The sequence below is a fragment of the Orycteropus afer genome, unplaced genomic scaffold, assembly GCF_000298275.1.
Source record: "Orycteropus afer afer isolate SDZICR_OR568_19922 unplaced genomic scaffold, OryAfe1.0 scaffold00252, whole genome shotgun sequence".
Lineage (NCBI taxonomy): Eukaryota > Metazoa > Chordata > Mammalia > Tubulidentata > Orycteropodidae > Orycteropus > Orycteropus afer.
In genome coordinates, this window is record NW_006921839.1 from 2,264,590 (window position 1) to 2,283,627 (window position 19,038).

Sequence of the window (19,038 nt, forward strand, 5' to 3'; positions counted from 1 at the left end):
ATATCATGACATATGTATATCATGAAATATGTATACATATAGTGATATATATATATATATATATATATATATATATATATAAATTACTTTGAAATCAGCTAGTGCAAAACTTTTACTCTCTCCTTTCCCTTTTCCCTCCCAAATTTCTTTCTCTTTTCTATTCCTTATCTTAGTGAATAGCTCTGCTTACATTCCCAAAGCCAGTCATCCTTGATTATTCCATCTGTTGCAAAATCCATTTATTTCTGTCTTTTTAATATTATCTATATACTTCTTTCCATTTCTACTACCATTACTTTGTCTATTCCTTTATGGTTTCTTGACTTGTGTTGCATTTAGATCTCTCTTACCAAGGATATAAAAAATAAAATTCTCCTGATTTTCTTATATTGTTTTTATGGTTTCTTTTATGAAAAATATAAGTATTTGTGCAAATTGAATTTATTTTATTATAAATTACACATATAACTTATTTTTCTAAGTGGATACCCAGTATCTTAACATTGTTGAAAAATTATCTTTTTCTGTTGTTATAATTAGTCAAATTCCTGTATGGATTTAGGCTTTTTTTTTTCCTCTGAATATTCTATTCTGTTCTATTGGTTTGTGTGTCTATTCTTGTGCCAGTACCATTTAGTTTTATTTATTATTGCTCTACCATGCATTTGACTGTTGGAAAATGCTCATATCCCCTTTGTATTTGGAACTTTTCTATTATTGCTTGTTTATTTTCTTTATATGAATTATAGAATCAGCTTGTCTTATTCCTTTCCAAAGTCTATTGATATTTATATTTATTAAATTTAAATTTATAGATTTATTTTGGGTGATGGACAGCTCTGTAATAGTGTTCTCTCATCCAAGACTGTGATCTAAACTTTTCTCCATTTGTCCAAGTCTTTTTTGTCTCACAGTGGTGTTTTGTCATTTACTGTTTCTTGATCTTGTACTTTATTATTTCTAGATATTTTGAGTTTTTTGTTGTTGTGGTGGTGGTAGGCATTGCTAATGGATCATTTCTTCCTTTGTGTCTTTAATTGGTTGTGATTTATGTTTTGCCATTACCATTTGTCAGGTCCTAATAATTTCTTACTCAGATTATTGTTAAAGATTCCTAATTGGTTATCCTTCTTCCAGTTCTCCACTCCTGCCAGTGATTTTCCTAAAACACAAATACAAATTTTATCTTTCATTCTTTTACTTAAAATACTTTAACTCTTTATAGCTTTAGAATAAAGGTCATATCCCTTAGCATCGTGTCATCACCTTTGGTGACATATCTAGCCTCATCTCTTTGTCAGTGAGAATTATAGCTCTCCTCTGTTGTATATCTCTAAATTTTTCTGCTTTGAATAATCAAATTGCATTATTGTCATTTAATCTGAAAAGCTTCTTCAGTCATACCTGCATACACAGATAAGTTTAATGATTGAATTCACAAATTTAAATAAAATTCTAGATTTCATGAATTGTATTTTTTTGTAGTGAGGATGAGGATGATGACCTTCAGTATGTTGATCATGATTATGAAATACCACAGCAAAAAGGATTGAAGAAACTCTGGAATAGAGTAAAATGGACAAGAGATGAGGTAATTATTTGACAGGATATTCTAATTTCAATCATGTATTTATTTATTAATAGTACAATAGATGTGAATTGTATCTTAAAACAAAACATCAGAAATATCATCCATCACCATCTTGTACTTTCTTTTTCTTCAGCCAGAGACAGGAATACTAAAAACCAAACCCACTGCCATTGAGTCAATTCTGACTGTAGCAACTGTACAGGATAGAGTAGAACTGCTGCACTGGATTTCCACAGCTGTAAATCTTTATGGACGCTAACTGCCTCATCTTTTTCTCACAGAGCGGCTGGTGGGTTCAAACCACCAACTTTCTAGTTAGCAGCCCAATGCTTTAACCATAGTGCCACCAGAGCTCCTCAGAGACATGAATTGCAGGTTGATAGGACCTTGACAAAGGCATAATAGTTAATGGGGGTAACTTGTATTATAGTTGTTTCAGTCCTTCTAAAAATGACCATCAGGTATGTCATGACAGAATTGGAAATGTGTATATATCTGGGGGAAGAGAAATGGTGTAGGGAAAGCTTTCTAATTTTCATACCTGTCTCAATAGGATGATAAATTAAAGAAGTTGGTTGAACAGCATGGAACTGATGATTGGACTCTAATTGCTAGTCATCTTCAAGTAAGTGCAACATTTTATTTTTAAAATGGCTGCTTTAGGCCACTGGGTTAAATTTGCTGTTTTTCAAAATAGGGTTTACTTGTTTTATATTTAGGTTTCCTTCCTAAAAAGGATCTGTATTGTTCTTACCTGCTTATAGTTGCTAATGGCTTAGGAAGTCTTAATTTTTCAGTAAATACATTTATCGAGGGTCCTAAAAAGATTACTAAAACAAAAATGATGTTATGTTTAAGCAGAGCTTTATAAATATTAGCTTATATATATCGAAGTAACTGCCAAATCAAAAAAAGTTCTTTTGAAAAAGTTTGTCATATAAGGCATACATTTAAAGTGTTACTGATTGTTTTTTTAAGAAATTATGATTACTATCATCATGCTATTAGTCATCTATTCATTTTAATGTAATTCTGTAATTTATGAAGTATTATCTCACCTACTCTTATTGTACCTACTGCACTGTTGGTAGGTAGGCAGTATTCATATTTGGATTTAGATGTTGACTACTTCGGATTTCAGAAACCAGATCATCATCTGTGTTCTTTCCATATTTTCATAATGCTTCTCAACCTGAAAATTGAGACCAAAGAATGGAAAGAACATAGTTTTGAAGTCAATCTGAATTTTATTCAGATGTCAGTACTGCTAGCTGTTTTTTATCAGAAAAATTACTTAACCTCGTTCACTCTCAGCTTTCTTTAATTGTGGTATGTAGATCAGAAATTGTTTATAGTATTGTGAGAATTAAGAATAACATATGGAGTGCTTTGTACAGTTCCTGAGAATTAGCGGGTGTTCAATAAATAGAAACTAAATAGTTATTAGGATTAGGATAATTAATAATTAAGATTATATTACCTTTATCATTGTTACTTTAATGATATAAAGCAAATGAGGTAACAGAGAAGTATTCCGAGAAAATTTTTTGAAGAAAACGATAGACTTAGAATGGATCAGAATCGATGTACAGAAGCTCTGTGTGAACAAAAGTAATTTGAATTTTATTGGGCACAAGAACAGAGCCATTGGTTGACAAAATATTTGCATTTATTCCTTTGTATCTGTCTAGATGATCTGTAGTCCTATGTATGAACTAATATCTTTATGAATGTGAAACATTAATTCTACATCCTTGTAGTAAATAGGAGTTAGCAGATAACAAACTAAATTAAGACTTAATTTATTAATAATTTTGGGGGTTTGAGATGTTTCCACATCAGACTTTCTTACCCTGGTAAATTTATTTTCCTTTTAAACTTTGACATCTAAATAATTTAAAATTAAAGCACATTTTCTGAATAGATGTATTTAACATTTTCTTGATAACTTGAGGGTCATCATTTTAAAATATCCTCATAATACTATGTAGTGGTCTAATAATACCTTTAGGGGCTTTTTTATTGTATAGGGTTATGTATTTCTCTGCTATATCAATCCAGACTGCTATGCTATTTGAATTTGTATGTCTACTTTTTATAGTTTTCTATCTGTTCACTCTTATTTCTCAATCCTGGCTCCATTTTTCTTTTATTTTCTGTTTCTTTTTTAACTTTTTATTGTGATTTGGGTGAAATTTTACAAAGCAGATTTGTTTTACATTCAACAATTCATACCCATTTTGTTCTGTGATGTTGGTTACGTTCTCTGCAGTATAACTTCTCACCTCCCACTTCTTCCTTGTGGTTACCCTTCCCCTGTGTCTTCCTTGCCTATGCATTCCTATCTCCCTACCTTTCTCCCAGAGAAAATGCTACCCTTCTGATCTCCCACAGTTGATTGTTCTAAGGAGTGCATCTTCTGGGTGCATGTATTCAGCTCATAGGCCTGTCTGTGGATTAGCTGAAAGTTAAGCCATGGGAGTGAGTTCTGTTCTAGGTCTGAAAGGTAACTCGGGACCATAGTCTTGGGGGTTTCACTAATCTTTATCAAACTTGACAAAGTCTGGTCTTTTTTTATGATTTTGCTAGCTTCATTTCTTTATGGCAGTATCTGTGTCATGACTTTGCTGCTTGCTATATTATAAGATACAGTCTAGAGATACACACTTTAATTTAAAATATATACTGTTTTTATTTATTTATAGTCTAAGCATTGTTAATGACTAATTTAGAAAAGAATTGGCACCTAGGCATGTAAAATAAGTATTACATATTTAAAGAATACTGTCGAGTGATTAGGAGCTCTGGTGGCACAGTGCTTAAGGCATTCGGCTACTAACCAAAAGGTTAGTGGTTTGAAACTACCAGCCGCTCCACAGGAGAAAGGTTTACAGCCTTGGAAACCCTATGAGGCAATTCTGCTCTGTCCTATAGGGTCGCTATGAGTCGGAATTGACTTGATGGCAGTGTGTTGTTTGTTTGTTTTGGGTTAAATGATTGCACTATTCTTGAAGACTTGATTCTTAAGGTTATGAGACATTAAGTTTGGGCTGATTTGATTTCTGAAAGACAGTTATTCAATAACTAAAATATCTAAATTATTTCAGAATCGTTCTGATTTTCAGTGCCAGCATCGTTGGCAGAAAGTTTTAAATCCAGAATTGATAAAGGGTCCCTGGACCAAAGAAGAAGATCAGAGGGTAACATGTTCTTATTTTTCATTTTCACTGTGTTGATGGACTAGCTTTTGTTCTTCCTAATAAATATTTAAGTTATAAATATATATTTATATATTTAATTGTAAATTATATATTTAATCACTTTGATTTTGTTTTCTGGTAGCTGCTTACAAAATAATTGAATATTGGGTATCTTCATACGTAGCTTTTTTCTGATTAAGTCAAAGCAAGTATATTAGATATAGCCCTTTTCTTTCTGAGTGGTTTACAGAAGGAAAAATACTTGCTATCAACTTAGTCACCTTTGCTTAAAGCTTAGACTGGCAACATTTAGGGTGCATTTTCCTGTCAAAATTGCAATTAATTTGTTAAAAAGGGATTTTAATTTTGTATCTGATAACTTTTATTTTTACATGTAACAACTTGCTATATAGAGAAGCTGTTCTTAAATTTCCCTCTTAATTAAATAAGCCCCCAAATAAGATGGATATCGGACTATCATGCTTACAAAGGGCTTAAAAACCAAGCTAATTATTTATGTTCTAAATGTCTGAGAAGAATGAGAGAATTTTTACCCTCTGCTGGAAATTTCTCTTGAGTTCATGCCTTTATGACATAAAAATAATGTAATTGAAAAATTAGAGTATCCTTACTGCCACTAAAGGTCCTGGGTGGCACAAATGGCTTGTGCTTGACTACTAATCTAAAAGTTAGTGGTTTGATACTGCCTCGGAAACCCAAGGAGAGGTTGCTATGAGTCGAATCAACTTCATGGCAGTATTATTTTGAGTGGCACCGCAGAGCAAAGGCCCAGAAATCTACTTCTGTAAAGATTACAGCCAAGAAAACCTTATGGACCTGTTCTACTCTGCCATACATGGAATCAATGTGAGTTGAAATTGACTCAGCAATATCAGGTTTGGGTTTTTGGTTTGTTTAGTTTTTACTGTCACTCAAAGCTATTGAGGGAAAAATAAAAAAAGGTTCGATATTGACCTGATTTAGTTGATGGCCAATAATAAGTTTTAAAATGTGTGATGTGTATCTTTTTGGTTTGAGAAAGGGAGACATGAAAAACCAGTACTCTGTAGATAGTTCCTGCTTCCAAACTGATTTATTCGGTATTCAGCTGTGAGGTTTTTTTTTTTTTTCTTTTCCTATTTTGTTTTCTTTAATAGAAAATGCACAAGTCTCAACACTTACTCCTATTTCATATTAATTTTCTATGAAAGCCATTCAAATTATAAGTTATTTTAAGTCCTTTTTGTATTTTAGATAAATTTAAGATCAATTTTTGAACTTGATAAATGTTGAAGGAGTCATTTGTTAAGATAATTATTTTTTGTAAATTATACTTGTGATTTTGATTTAATGTATTTATTTAAAATGGTGTTCTTGAGTTATGTTTTTAAATTCTGTCAAGGGACTACTTTTTTAAACTTTGTTTTTCTGTTTTTTAGGTTATTGAATTAGTTCAGAAATATGGACCAAAAAGATGGTCTTTAATTGCAAAGCATTTAAAAGGAAGAATAGGCAAGCAGTGTAGAGAAAGATGGCATAACCATCTGAATCCTGAGGTAAAGAAATCTTCCTGGACAGAAGAGGAGGACAGGATAATTTATGAAGCACATAAGCGATTGGGAAATCGTTGGGCAGAAATTGCCAAACTGCTTCCTGGAAGGTGCTTATATAAATGTAGATACATTTTGCTGTATTTAAATGTGATTTTTAATACATGTCTGTTAAATTTATTTTCAAATACCTCATGACATATTTTATTTAGAATTAAAATTTAATGCAAGCAACTCTTTGAGGCTGTTGGTAGTAAATTCTGTGCTAAGGGATATATAACTTTTTAAATGTAAGTTTTCATAGCAATAAAATAATAGATCTGTAGATTATATAAACATCTAATATACCCCCAAAATCATGTTAACATATGCATCTCAGCCAGGAAGTGTATGTACAAACTCAGTTGGAATGGAATGTAAATCTAACATTTCTTTCGTATTGTGTTCTATGCATAAGACCAGAGAATAACAAATACACTGACTGATATAAATTACTATGAGAGTGCTTTAGGAAAAATTCAATTCTTAATTAATGATGATAAGATCAAAACTTGGGAGTAGTATCTATCTATTTATCGAATGTATCTATCATCTATCTCCATGTGGCTAAAAAATGGAATTTTCCTCAGAGGTAATTGTGGGCTAAGTGTACTGTACTTTTCTCTGGTTCAAATTTTACCTAATAGTCTTTAGTATAATAGACCAATTGCCTTGGGAAAATTCATACTTCCATCAGAAAATGAATTGAATTGTTTTGTAATCTTTTATTTATATAGTACTTCATAAAGTATTTTATGTACGTTCTTAATTTCTTCATATACTTGTGAGGAAAAATTGCTGTCTGTTTTAGATAAGGAAATTAAAGTATAGTGTTAAGTTTTTTATCCAAGTTACTGAAGCTAGTCTGGGGATTGCTGTTATATTCAATCTCTTATACAGCTTTTAGGGGCTCTGGTAGCATAGTGCCTAAGGCACATGACTGCTAACCAGAAGGCTGGCGGTTCACACCCACCAGCCACTCCGCAGAAGGAAGGTTGGGCAATCTGCTTCCGTAGTGATACTGCCTCAGCAACCCAGGAGGGGTTGCTATGAGTCGGGTCCAACTCGACGGCACATAACAACAACAACAACATACAGCTTTTTACTTTGTTTAGAGCCTAGCTTAGTGCCTTAACATGAAGGAGATTTTCAGTAAATGCTCATCTATTTTATGAAGTACGGAATTTATGCTATAAGTAGCTATAGAATGAAGATTGTCATTTCTATAAAGGGAAGCTTAGGTAAAAGCAGAGGCCAATGAACGCTTTCTTCTCATGGATACTTTGGTCTAAGAAGTGATAAAGAATATCACTCCTACAGTATCTATAACCAAGGAAATAATAAAGATCAGAGCAGAATAAATGAAACAGAAAACAAAAAAACCATAGAGAAAATCAACAAAACAAAGAGTTGGTTCTTCTAAAAGATTGATAAACCATTGATAGACCTAACAAAAGAAAAGAAGGAGAAGATCCAAATCACAAGAATTGTAAATAAGATGGTGTCATCACAACAGAACCAACTGAAATAAAAAAGATAATGACAGAATATTATGAAAAACTGTACACCAATAGATTTGAATCTAGAAGAGATGGACAAGTTTCTAGAATCACAAGACCTACCTAAATTATCCCATTCGTAAGTAGAAAACTTGAACAGACCTATAACAAGGGAAGGAAAGTTGAACAGGTTATAAAAAAACTTCCCACACAGAAAAGTCCTGGCCCTGATGGCTTCACTGGAGAATTCTATCAAATATTCAGAGAAGAGTTGACACCTATGCTACTCAAGCTATTCCAGAACATAGAAAAAGATGGAGTACTCCCAAACTCATTTTATGAAGCAAGCATAACATTAATACCAAAACCAGGGAAAGACAACACTAGAAAGGAAAAACTACAGACCAACATCACTCATGAACATAGATGTAAAATCTTAAACAAAATCCTGGCCAACAGAAGCTAACAACATATCAAAAAGTTAATACATCCGGACCAACTGGGATTCATACCAGGTTTGCAAGTGTGGTTCAACATAAGAAAATCAATCAATGTAATCCACCACATAAACAAAACAAAGGAAAAGAACCATATGATTATATCAATTGATGCAGAAAAGACATTTGATAAAATTGAACATCCATTCCTGTTTAAAACTCTCAGCAAAATAGGGATAGAAGGTAAATTCCTCAACATAATAAAGGGTATATAACTAATGGGAACCAGACAGGGATGCCGTCTATCACCACTTCTATTTAACATTGTATTGGAAGTCCTGACCAGGGCAATAAGGCAAGAAAGACAAATAAAAGGCATACATATTGGCAAAGAGGAATTAAAACTATCTCTATTTGCAGGTGATATGATCCTATATATAGAAAATCCAAGGGACTCAATAAAAAGACTACTGGAACTAATAGGTTCAGCAAAGTGGCAGGATACAAGATCAACATACAAAAATCATTTCTCTACACCAGCAAGGACTCCTCTGATAAAGAAATAAGGGAAACCATACCATTCACTATAGCTGTGAAAAAGATAAAATATCTAGGAATAAACCTCACCAGAGACACAAAAGACCTATACAGAGAAAACAATAAAACACTGCTACAAGAGACAACAAGGGTACTACATAAATGGAAGAACCTGCCTTGTTCATGGATAGATAGACTAAATATTATGAAGATGTCAATACTACCTAAAGCAATCTATATATTTAATGCAATCCTGATCCAGATCTCAACAAAATTTTTTAAAGACATGGAAAAACTAATTTCTAATTTCATATCCAAAGGAAAGAGACCTGGAATAAACAGAGCACTTCTAAAGAGGAAAAACAAAGTGGGAGGTCTCACACTCCCAGATCTTAAGAACTACTATATAGCCACAGTAGTCAAAACAATATGGTATTGGTACAATGATAGACAGATGGACCAATGGAACAGAATCGAAAGTTCAGACATAGACCCATCCATCTATGGACAAGTGATCTTTGACAAAGGCCCAAAGCCCATTAAATGGGGAAGAGATAGCCTCTTTAACAAATGGTGCTGACAAAACTGGATATCCACCTGTAGAAAAATGAAACAAGACCCATACCTCACCCCATACACAAAAACAAACTCAAGCTAGATCAAAGACTTAAATATAAAACCCCAAATTATAAAATTCATCAAAAATAAAATAGGGGCAAATCTAGGAGCCCTAATTTATGGCATAAATAGACTGTCAAGCATAACCCAGAATATGCAGGAGATAGAAAAGAAGCTAGATGACTGGGACCTTTTAAAAATTAAATTTTTATGTGCATCGAAATATTTCCTCAAAAGGGTAAAAAGAGAACCTACAGATTGGGAGAAAATATTTGCCTATGACATAGCTGACAAACGACTTATCTCTAAAATCTATAGAAAACTTCAACACCTCAACACCTAAAAGACAAATTACCCAATTCACAAATGGGCAAAAAACTTAAACAGACATTTCACCAAAGAAGATATACAAGTAGCCAACAAACACATGAGAAGTTGCTCACGATCATTAATCGTTGTTGTTGTTGTTAGGTGCCATTGAGTCATTTCCAACTCATAGCGACCCCATGCACAGCAGAACGAAACACTGCCCGATCTCGCGCCAACTCCATGATCCCTGCTATACTTGAGCCCATCATCGCAGCCAGCGTGTCAATCCATCTCATTGAAGGCCTCCCCCACTTTCGTCAACCCTCCACCCTACCAAGCATAACATCCTTTTCCAGGGAATGGCCCCTTCTGATAACATGACCAGAATAGGTGAGACGTAGTCTGGCCATTCTCACTTCCAAGGAGCATTTCGGGTGCACTTCCTCCAGGACAGATCTTTTAGTTCTTTTAGCAGTCCATGGTACTTTCAGCATTCTTCACCAGCACCACAACTCAAAAGCATCAACTCTTCTTTGGTCTTCCTTAGTCATTGTCCAACTCTCACATGCATACGAGTTGACTGGAAATATGACTTGTGTCAGGCACACCTTAGTCCTCAAGGAGACATCCTTACTCCTCGCACTTGAAATAATTCCTTTGTGGTTGACTTTCCCAATGCTACATGTCGTCTAATGTCCTAACTGCTGCTTCCATTGGCATCGATTGTAGAATCAAGCAACGTGAATTCTTTGACAACCTCAATCTTCTCTCCATTTATTGTGATGCTGCATTAATTGTTAGAGAGATGCACATCAAAACAACGAGATATCATATCACCCCAGCAATAATAGCAAAGTTCAACAGATCAGATAGTAACAAATGCTGGCGGGGTTGTGGAGAGATTGGAAGTCTTGTGCACTGCTGGTGGGATTGTAAAATGGTACAACCATTATGGCAAATGGTATGGCGTTTCCTTAAAAAAAAACTGAAAATAGAAGTACCATCTGACCCAGCAATTCCATTACTACGAGTATATCCTAAAGAGGTGAGAGATAGCGTACAAACAGACATATGTACATGTATGTTCATTGCAGCACAATTCACCATAGCAAAGAGATGGAAACAACCTAAATGCCCATCAGCGGATGAGTGGATAACCAAATTATGGTATATCCACACAATGGAATACTATGCCACATTAAAGAACAATGAGGAATACGCGAATCATCTTGCAACGTGGATGAACTGGAGGACATTATGCTGAGTGAAATAAGTCAGTCGCAGAAAGACAAGTACTGTATGAGACCATTACTGTAAAAAGACAGAGAAGGATTTGCTTGGGAAAAGGAACTCACCTAGTAGGTTACCGGGATGGGGAGGGAATGGGAGGGATTAATTTAGGACTAGTTGGGGCTTACACACTGACATGAGTAGGGAGAGGGATATATGAGAAGGATATATGACCACCATAATGACATTGGGAAATGAGAGGACACCGAACTGTGCACATAAGAGATAGACAACAGATGTTAATACCAACCAGTGTATCCACAATACCACATTGCCATTAACACCAAACACTAAGCTATACAGATAAACACATTAACACCTGAGATGATTGGACAGGGGTCAGTGAATAGAGGTATATTCTAGACCAAGGATAGATTCAGCTGAGGCTAATCTTGTACAGACACCAGTGATGCAAAATACCTGCAGTCCTTACAGAAACAATAGAAGACAGACACAGAGTAATCCCTCACAGACATCCCGACACTATGGGAGAGAGATCCAATAGATCTGTTACCGCAGGACCATAGTAGTGGGGTACACCAGATTCAATTGGCACAACAAAATACATAAAAGCATTGCTCCACATCCTACATTGGTGAGTAGCGACTGGGGTCTTAAAAGCTTTCAAGCAGCCATCTAAGATGCAGCTAATGGTCTCCTAGCATCGGAAGTGAAGAAGAAGAAAAAAAAAAGAGCATTTAGAAGCAGTCGGCCTTAGGACAAGGTGGCCCTCGACCAGAAGAACTGGATGGTGCCCAACTACCAATGCCAACCACTCAGGAAAGGATCAAATCTGGAGATCCTGGATAGAGTGGGAGGGAAAACGTGGAACAAAATCCAAAAACTCAATAATGACCAGGATTACTGGTCAGGTGAAATCTGGTGAGAGTCCCAGTACTATGGCCCTGAAATACATTTGGCCCTGGAATAAAACTCACCCCCAGGGGCTGGCTCTCAGCCCAATAGTTAACAAGATGTACACACAGGCCACTCAACCCAGGATGCCGCACCCACATGCTCAATGGTAATACATCCCTTAGAGCAATAGACCATGGGACATCAGAGGACCAACATTCAAACAGGAAATGCAGGACAAACAGGAGTGCATAATTATGAGGGGCACAGGGGGGAGGGTTGCAGGTTAGGGAGGGGAGGAGACTGGGGTTAGTTAGGGTTGGACATGGCAAATGGGAATGGAACTAAATGTACGAGTGACACTGAATGTAAAACAAGCTCTTAAAGTAAAAATAATAATTAAAAAAAAGAGTATTGGGATCCTATAAATTCTGTTTTGCTTTTCAGCGTCATGCTTATTCCTGGCTTAGACTTTTGTCCTCATTATATTCTGTATCTGGAATGCTCTTTTTTTCTGTTCTTGTATGGCTAGTTCTTTCTTCTCTTTCAGATCTTAGCTTCATTGGCACCTTCTTAGACCTTCTCTGATTAACTAATCAAGATTATGCTAGTCACCTACTTCTCTTATCCTATTAAAATTATTTTATTGCATTATCTGATATTTTTCTTATTATTTACATCTTTATTTTTCTGTTCTTTTCCCCTGCCCTGCTGCTCTACTTCCAGCTAGAACTTAAGCTTCGTGGAGAACAGGGACCTTCTTTGTCTTAGCCACTGCTGTATCATATCTAGGCACTTATCTAAATAAATGAATGATTAATTATATGTATGTTAGTTTCCATTTCATGTGTGTGTGTGTTTAATTGTAGCTTTGCTTGTCTCTAAGAGGTAGGGATTTATAAAATGGTTATTTACGAAAAGGGAAAACAGTCAAAATTACTCAAGCCATCATTTTGGGGATGTGGTAAATAATTGGTTCTTTTAATGGCATTCAGCTTTGCTTGTCCCTAATCAATCAATTGGCTCAAGTAAAAACTTAAAGTTTTAGTATTTTTTTTCTAATTTTATTTTGTAGTTGTTGAGCAATATACATAGCAAAACATAAACCAATCCAACACTTTCTACATGTACAATTCAGTAACATTTGATTACATTCTTCTACCTTCCTTTTCTGAATTATTCCTGTCACATTACATAAACTCACTGCCCCCTAGGTTTCCTAGCTAATCTATTGAGTTGCTGTTGACAAAGTTTTAGTATGTTTTTTAATTTTAGTTTTGGAGTTAATTATCTTTTAAGTTTAAAAATTGTCTGATTTCACCAGTTGTAAAAATTTGTTTTGAGCACTTTGTACAATTTATACAGTGTTAAAGTTTGTGGAATTTACTTTTCTTTTTTTAAATTATCCACTTTTACTTCTTAGGACTGACAATTCTATCAAAAATCATTGGAATTCTACAATGCGAAGAAAAGTGGAACAGGAGGGCTACTTACAAGATGGAATGAAATCAGAAGGATCTTCTTCTAAACTTCCACACAAACCTTGTGCAGCTGTGGATCATTTGCAAACCCAGAATCAATTTTACATACCTGTTCAGGCATGTATTTTTAATATCTTTCTTTAAAAATTTATTTCATTGCTTTGTGGGAAAGTGGTTTCTTAATGAGGTAGGCAGGACATATATCAAGAGGGAAATAGATATTTAAATTTCCTAATTGAAAATACATGCCATAACTAGCTGTTAAATCATTAGTGAAAATTTATCTCCATTTTCTGATAAAAATATTTTGGAATAAACTCATTAAAATATTTTTTGTTATATGTAATTTTTACATAATCTAGTTAAGGAATTTAATATATATCCATTTCCTTATACTATAATTCTTTGAATCTTCATTTATGATTCAAAGCTAATAGTTGTCAGTGCTTTAATACCCTCTATGTTAGCTTCTGGGAGCTCTAGTGGTGTAGCACCTAAAGCATCTGACTGCTAACCAGAAGGCTGGAGGTTCAAACCCACCAGCCACTCCTCAGAAGGCAGATTGGGCAATCTACTTCTGTAGTGATACCGCCTCAGAAACCCAAGAAGGGTTTGCTGTGAGTCGGATCCCACTTGATGGCAGTGAATTTGTTTTTTTGGTATGTTAGTTTCCATTTTGTGTGTGTGTGTGTGTGTGTGTGTGTTTAATTGTAACATTGCTTGTCTCTAAGAGGTGTAGGGAATTATAAAATGGTATTTATGAAAAGGGAAATTACTCAAGCCATCATTTCGGGGATGTGGTAAATAATTGATTCTTTTAATGGCATTCAGCTTTGCTTGTCCCCTAATCAGTCAGTTGGCTGATGTCAGTCAATTCCCTATCTGCCTGTTGTGCTATATATATATGGGAATGGAACTAAATGTATATGTTGTTGTTGTTGTTATGTGCCATCGAGTCGAACCCGACTCATAGCGACCCCTCCTTGGGTTTCTGTGGCAGTATCACTACGGAAGTAGATTGCCCCATCTTCCTTTCGAGGAGTGGCTGGTGGATTTGAACCGCCAGCCTTCTGGTTAGCAGTCAAGTGCCTTAGCCACTATGCTACCAGAGCTCCTAAATGTATGTATGTATGTGTGTGTATATATATATATATATATATATATATATATATATATATTTACTTTCAGCAGTATTTGATTCTTGGCACATGAAATGAAAAAGATTAAGTCAGGACTTAATATCTACGAAAAGATGAAATTTGGTTAAGTGTTAAAAATCTGTACTTACTATGCCTAACATTGGATTTTTTAAAATTAAATGAACATTATTAATTTATTCAGGCATTATTTTAAATGAAATACTATAAAAAGAACTGACATCTTAGTTTACAAATAGGAAAACATGTGAAGACAGTCTAGTTATCTGGTGATACTCAGTACCTTATGGTTTACATGATTTCTTTACATTTTTCTGTTAGCAGCATAAATTAAAATATTCTGCTTCTATCTTAGAAAAGTTATTGTTTAACTTTTTTTTGAATTATAGAAAGGTCATTTTAAACATTATTTGTGATCAAGGGAGTATTGTTTAATAGTCTAAACCAAAGCATGTTCCATTTTAGAAAGATAAAGATATTTCTTATACTTTGGGAATCATTTATGCTGTTTTTAATACTTTTAAAAAGACTTTTATATTCCTAGTTCAATGAATTTAAACTACTAAGAAGATCATTCTAATTATTATAAAGTGACACTTAAAAAAATTGATTGACTTAAAATACTGTCACAGATTTTTATGAAAAGTTTGAGAAAGATGTGTTTCTAGTCCATTGGAATTACCAAATTGAACAATAAATGATATGAATCATGCACTGTAAAAATTAAGTCCTATGGTAGAAATAAGGAGCCATGGTGGCGTGGTAATGAAGTCCTTGGCTGCTAACTGAAAGGTCGACAGTTAGAACTCATCAGCTGCTTCATGGGAGAAAGATGTGGCAGTCTGCTTTCATAAAGATTACAGCCTTGAAAACCCTATGGGGCAGTTTTACTCTGTCCCACCAGCCATTCCTTGGAAGGAAGGTTAGGCAATCCTACTTGTGTAGTGATACTACCTCGGAAACCCAAGGAAGGGTGGCTATGAGTCGGGGCCGACTGGACAACACATAACAACAACATAGGGTCTCTGTGAGTTGAAATCAACTCGAAGGAACACAACAACATGGTAAAAGTTGTGTATAATAATTAGTGATTCAGATAAACTATTATGGCAAGTAGACTATCATATTTTTACTTATTAGATTTTTAAAATATATTCTCATTTCTTTTTCCCACTGCATATTATATTCTTAAGCAACTTCAATTCTTATTACAAATGTTTTAGAAAAGCAGCAGAATGATTCGTAGTCTATTGCTACAGTATCTTTTCACAGCACTTGATTGATTCTGATTGATTTTCTAAGACAAGTAAGAGAAGAAGTCCTCTGTTTCATATCTTCCTACCCAGAGATTGGCATGGGGTGGTATTAAGAGTAGAAGAGATGTTGTTGTTATGTGCTGTCAAGCTGGACCTGACTCATAGCGACCCCTCCTTGGGTTTCCGAGGCAGTATCACTAAGGAAGTAGATTGCCCAACCTTCCTTCCAAGGAGTGGCTGGTAGGTTTGAACCTCCAGCCTTCTGGTTAGCAGTTAAGTGCCTTAGGCACTACGCTACCAGAGCTCCTAAGAGTGGAAGATAGGAACTTTGAAAAACTTGGTTTATTCTTCAACCTTGTGAGTGCTTCTCTCAAGTCCTTCCTCTGAGGGAAGGAAACACATTTATTTTATCTTTTCCAAGAGATGGAGTGATCCTGCAAATACCAGATTTTATAAAAAATATTTGGTAGATAATAGGTAGATTGATTGACTGATAAATCAGGCTAATAAGTCTCATATTTCATTGAGGAGAAGTTAAAGGTCTTTCTTACATGTAATGACTTAAGGAGCCCTGGTGATGCAATGGTTAACCATTCAGCTTCTAATCCTAAAGATAAGTGATTCAAATCCACCAGCAGCTCCAAAGTAGAAAAGACATGGCAATCTGCTTCTACAAAGATTCCCACTCAAACCAACTGTTAACCAGTTGATTCTGACTCAAAACGACCCTACAGGACAGAGTAGAACTGCCCCATTGGGTTTCCAAGGCTGTAAATCTTTATAGAAACAGCCTGCCCCATCTTTCTCCTGCAGAGCAGCTGGTGGGTTCAAACCGCTGACCTTGTGGTTAGCAACCAAATGCTTTAACCACTGTGCCACCAGAATTCTCCCATATAAAGACTAAAACAAAACAAAACAAAAAAACCAAAAACCAAAAAATCCTATGGGACAGTTATACTCTGTCATTATGAATCAGAATGGACTTGGTGGCATGCAACAACAACAGCATAGCTTAAAAACAGTGCATTTTAAGGACTTGAAATTTGAGATCCCAAATTAAATCAATATGTTTTGTAATCTAAACTTGGAGGAAAGATTAGATCTAATTTACATTCTGGTTTTCAATTACATTGCCATTTGGTGAGTAGGTCAAATCAGATGATTTTAATATTTTTAATCAATAGCATCTAAGAACAGATGTAGTTAATAAATAAGAAACTCATATAGATATGAATTTTCAAAGTTAATAAAGGTGACATCTGAATTTTTTAATGTTGATATATTGCCAAAAACTTTTGTACTTTGCCTAAAATTTAAGAAATGTATATAATGTTGTATGTAAGATATTAATGATTTAATTACTTTTTAGATCCCAGGCTATCAGTATGTGTCACCTGAAGGCAATTGTGTAGAACATGTTCAAACTTCTTCTGCCTTTATTCAGGTAATTATATATATAATTAATACAAATTACAAAATTAAAACAAAGGAAATGCTTTTAAATGGTAGCATAGTGCTTAAGGCACTTGACTGCTAACCAGAAGGCTGGCAGTTCAAACCCACCAGCCACTCGGAAGGAAGGTTGGGTGATCTACTTCCATAGCGATACTGCCTTGGAAACCCAGGGAGGGGTTGCTGTGAGTCGGGTCTGACTCGATGGCAAATAACAACAACAACAACAACAATAGTACCTATTTCCTCATCAGTAAAACTAGGGCAGAAACAGTACTATCTGTTCTATTTTCTTTGAGTTGGATAGCATTAAAGGAGAAAGTGTATGAGTTTGAAAAATATAAAATATATGTAAGATGGTTGAAAACACAAGTCTTTTCATTCTTCCAACTTAAAGCATTCAAGTTGTGACTGGACATATTTTTGCTAAATAGAAATAGAATATGTTTATATTATAAATTGTAATATGTTTTATGCATTTAAATTTTCTTAAATCTTTTCTGCTTAATAGAAAATATTTTCAGCACCTCTTTAGATAACAGATGGATTGTGATACTGAGTATTTGGAATTTAGTATCATTAAACCTTATTAGAGAAAATTGTTTCACATTGGATAGAAGAACATGAAAATTAGAACTTTAATAATAATAAAGCTATTAACTAGCCTGTTTTTCTTTTTCATTTAACTTACATTAGCAGCCCTTTGTTGGTGAAGACCCTGATAAGGAAAAGAAAATAAAGGAACTTGAGTTGCTTCTTATGTCAGCTGAGAATGAAGTTAGAAGAAAACGAGTTCCATCAGTAAGAAACAAACTTGTGTTTAGATATTATTATTAGAATCTTCCATATGTACGCTTTTATAGTTTTTTCCTCATCATTGACTTTAGTATTTCAACAAGTAGAAAATATTCAATATGACTTCAAATTTTAATAAGGACTAAAAATAGTTTTCTTGATTTGCAGGTTCTGAGATTGTCAGATTTTGATATGCCTCTCATAGAGCATGTTTTACAGTGTTGTGAATTAAGATGCTTCTTGAATCATAAATGTCAAGCAGATTAATGTTATAATCTTTGATACAGATTTGAGAAAATGATGTGTGGTTTAGTTTTGGCTTTGGTTTTATTTTAGATATTCCTTATAATGATGGCTTCAGTAGAAAAAAAAAATGAAACTTTAAAAAGATTTTAATAGAGGTATAGAGATTTGTAAGAGCGCTGTTGGCTAAATGGTTAAAGCATTTGTCTACTAGCCAGAAGATGAGTGATTCAAGCCTGTCAGCTGCTGTGAGGGAGAAAGATGTGGCAGTGTGCTTCTGTAAAGTTTTACAGCCTTGGAAACTCTGGGGGCCATTCTACTTGACAGCAGTGGGTTTGGGTTTGGATAGTGATTTATATACTCAGATTACTTTTATTCTACCTTTGCAATTTTCTGTTTCCTATTTGTTATACTTAGAATATGAATTCATTAAGTTGAAAAACATAATAACATTAAAAATATGTGGAAAGGAAACATTTATATCTTAAGCTCTCTAAAGAATTTAAAGAAATTTTATGCAGTTGTTGAGTTTTGGTTACCACATATGAAAGATACTGTTTGATAGATAACTCTTAGGTTTTGTTGATAAGAGCAAGTAATTGTATTAAATTAGAATAAATGGTAATCATTCTAGCTAAATTAAACAGGTTATGCTAGATGGACTAAAAGGGGGAAAAGGGGAATAAATTTATACTTTGGAATTTAAAATGTTAAAAATGATTTTTTTTT

The 19,038-nt window shown here is 34.4% G+C and overlaps 1 protein-coding gene across 1 annotated transcript in view; it reads left to right on the forward strand.

The window, feature by feature from the left end:
* Positions 1-19,038, forward strand: part of MYBL1 (MYB proto-oncogene like 1) — an 81,669-nt gene that overhangs the window by 32,854 nt on the left and 29,777 nt on the right. Inside the window, exons 3-9 of the mRNA XM_042782169.1 lie at positions 1,486-1,591; positions 2,145-2,216; positions 4,699-4,791; positions 6,231-6,451; positions 13,349-13,523; positions 17,189-17,263; positions 17,968-18,072. Coding sequence (XP_042638103.1) covers positions 1,486-1,591; positions 2,145-2,216; positions 4,699-4,791; positions 6,231-6,451; positions 13,349-13,523; positions 17,189-17,263; positions 17,968-18,072 — 847 coding nt within the window. The remainder of the gene's footprint in view (positions 1-1,485; positions 1,592-2,144; positions 2,217-4,698; positions 4,792-6,230; positions 6,452-13,348; positions 13,524-17,188; positions 17,264-17,967; positions 18,073-19,038) is intronic.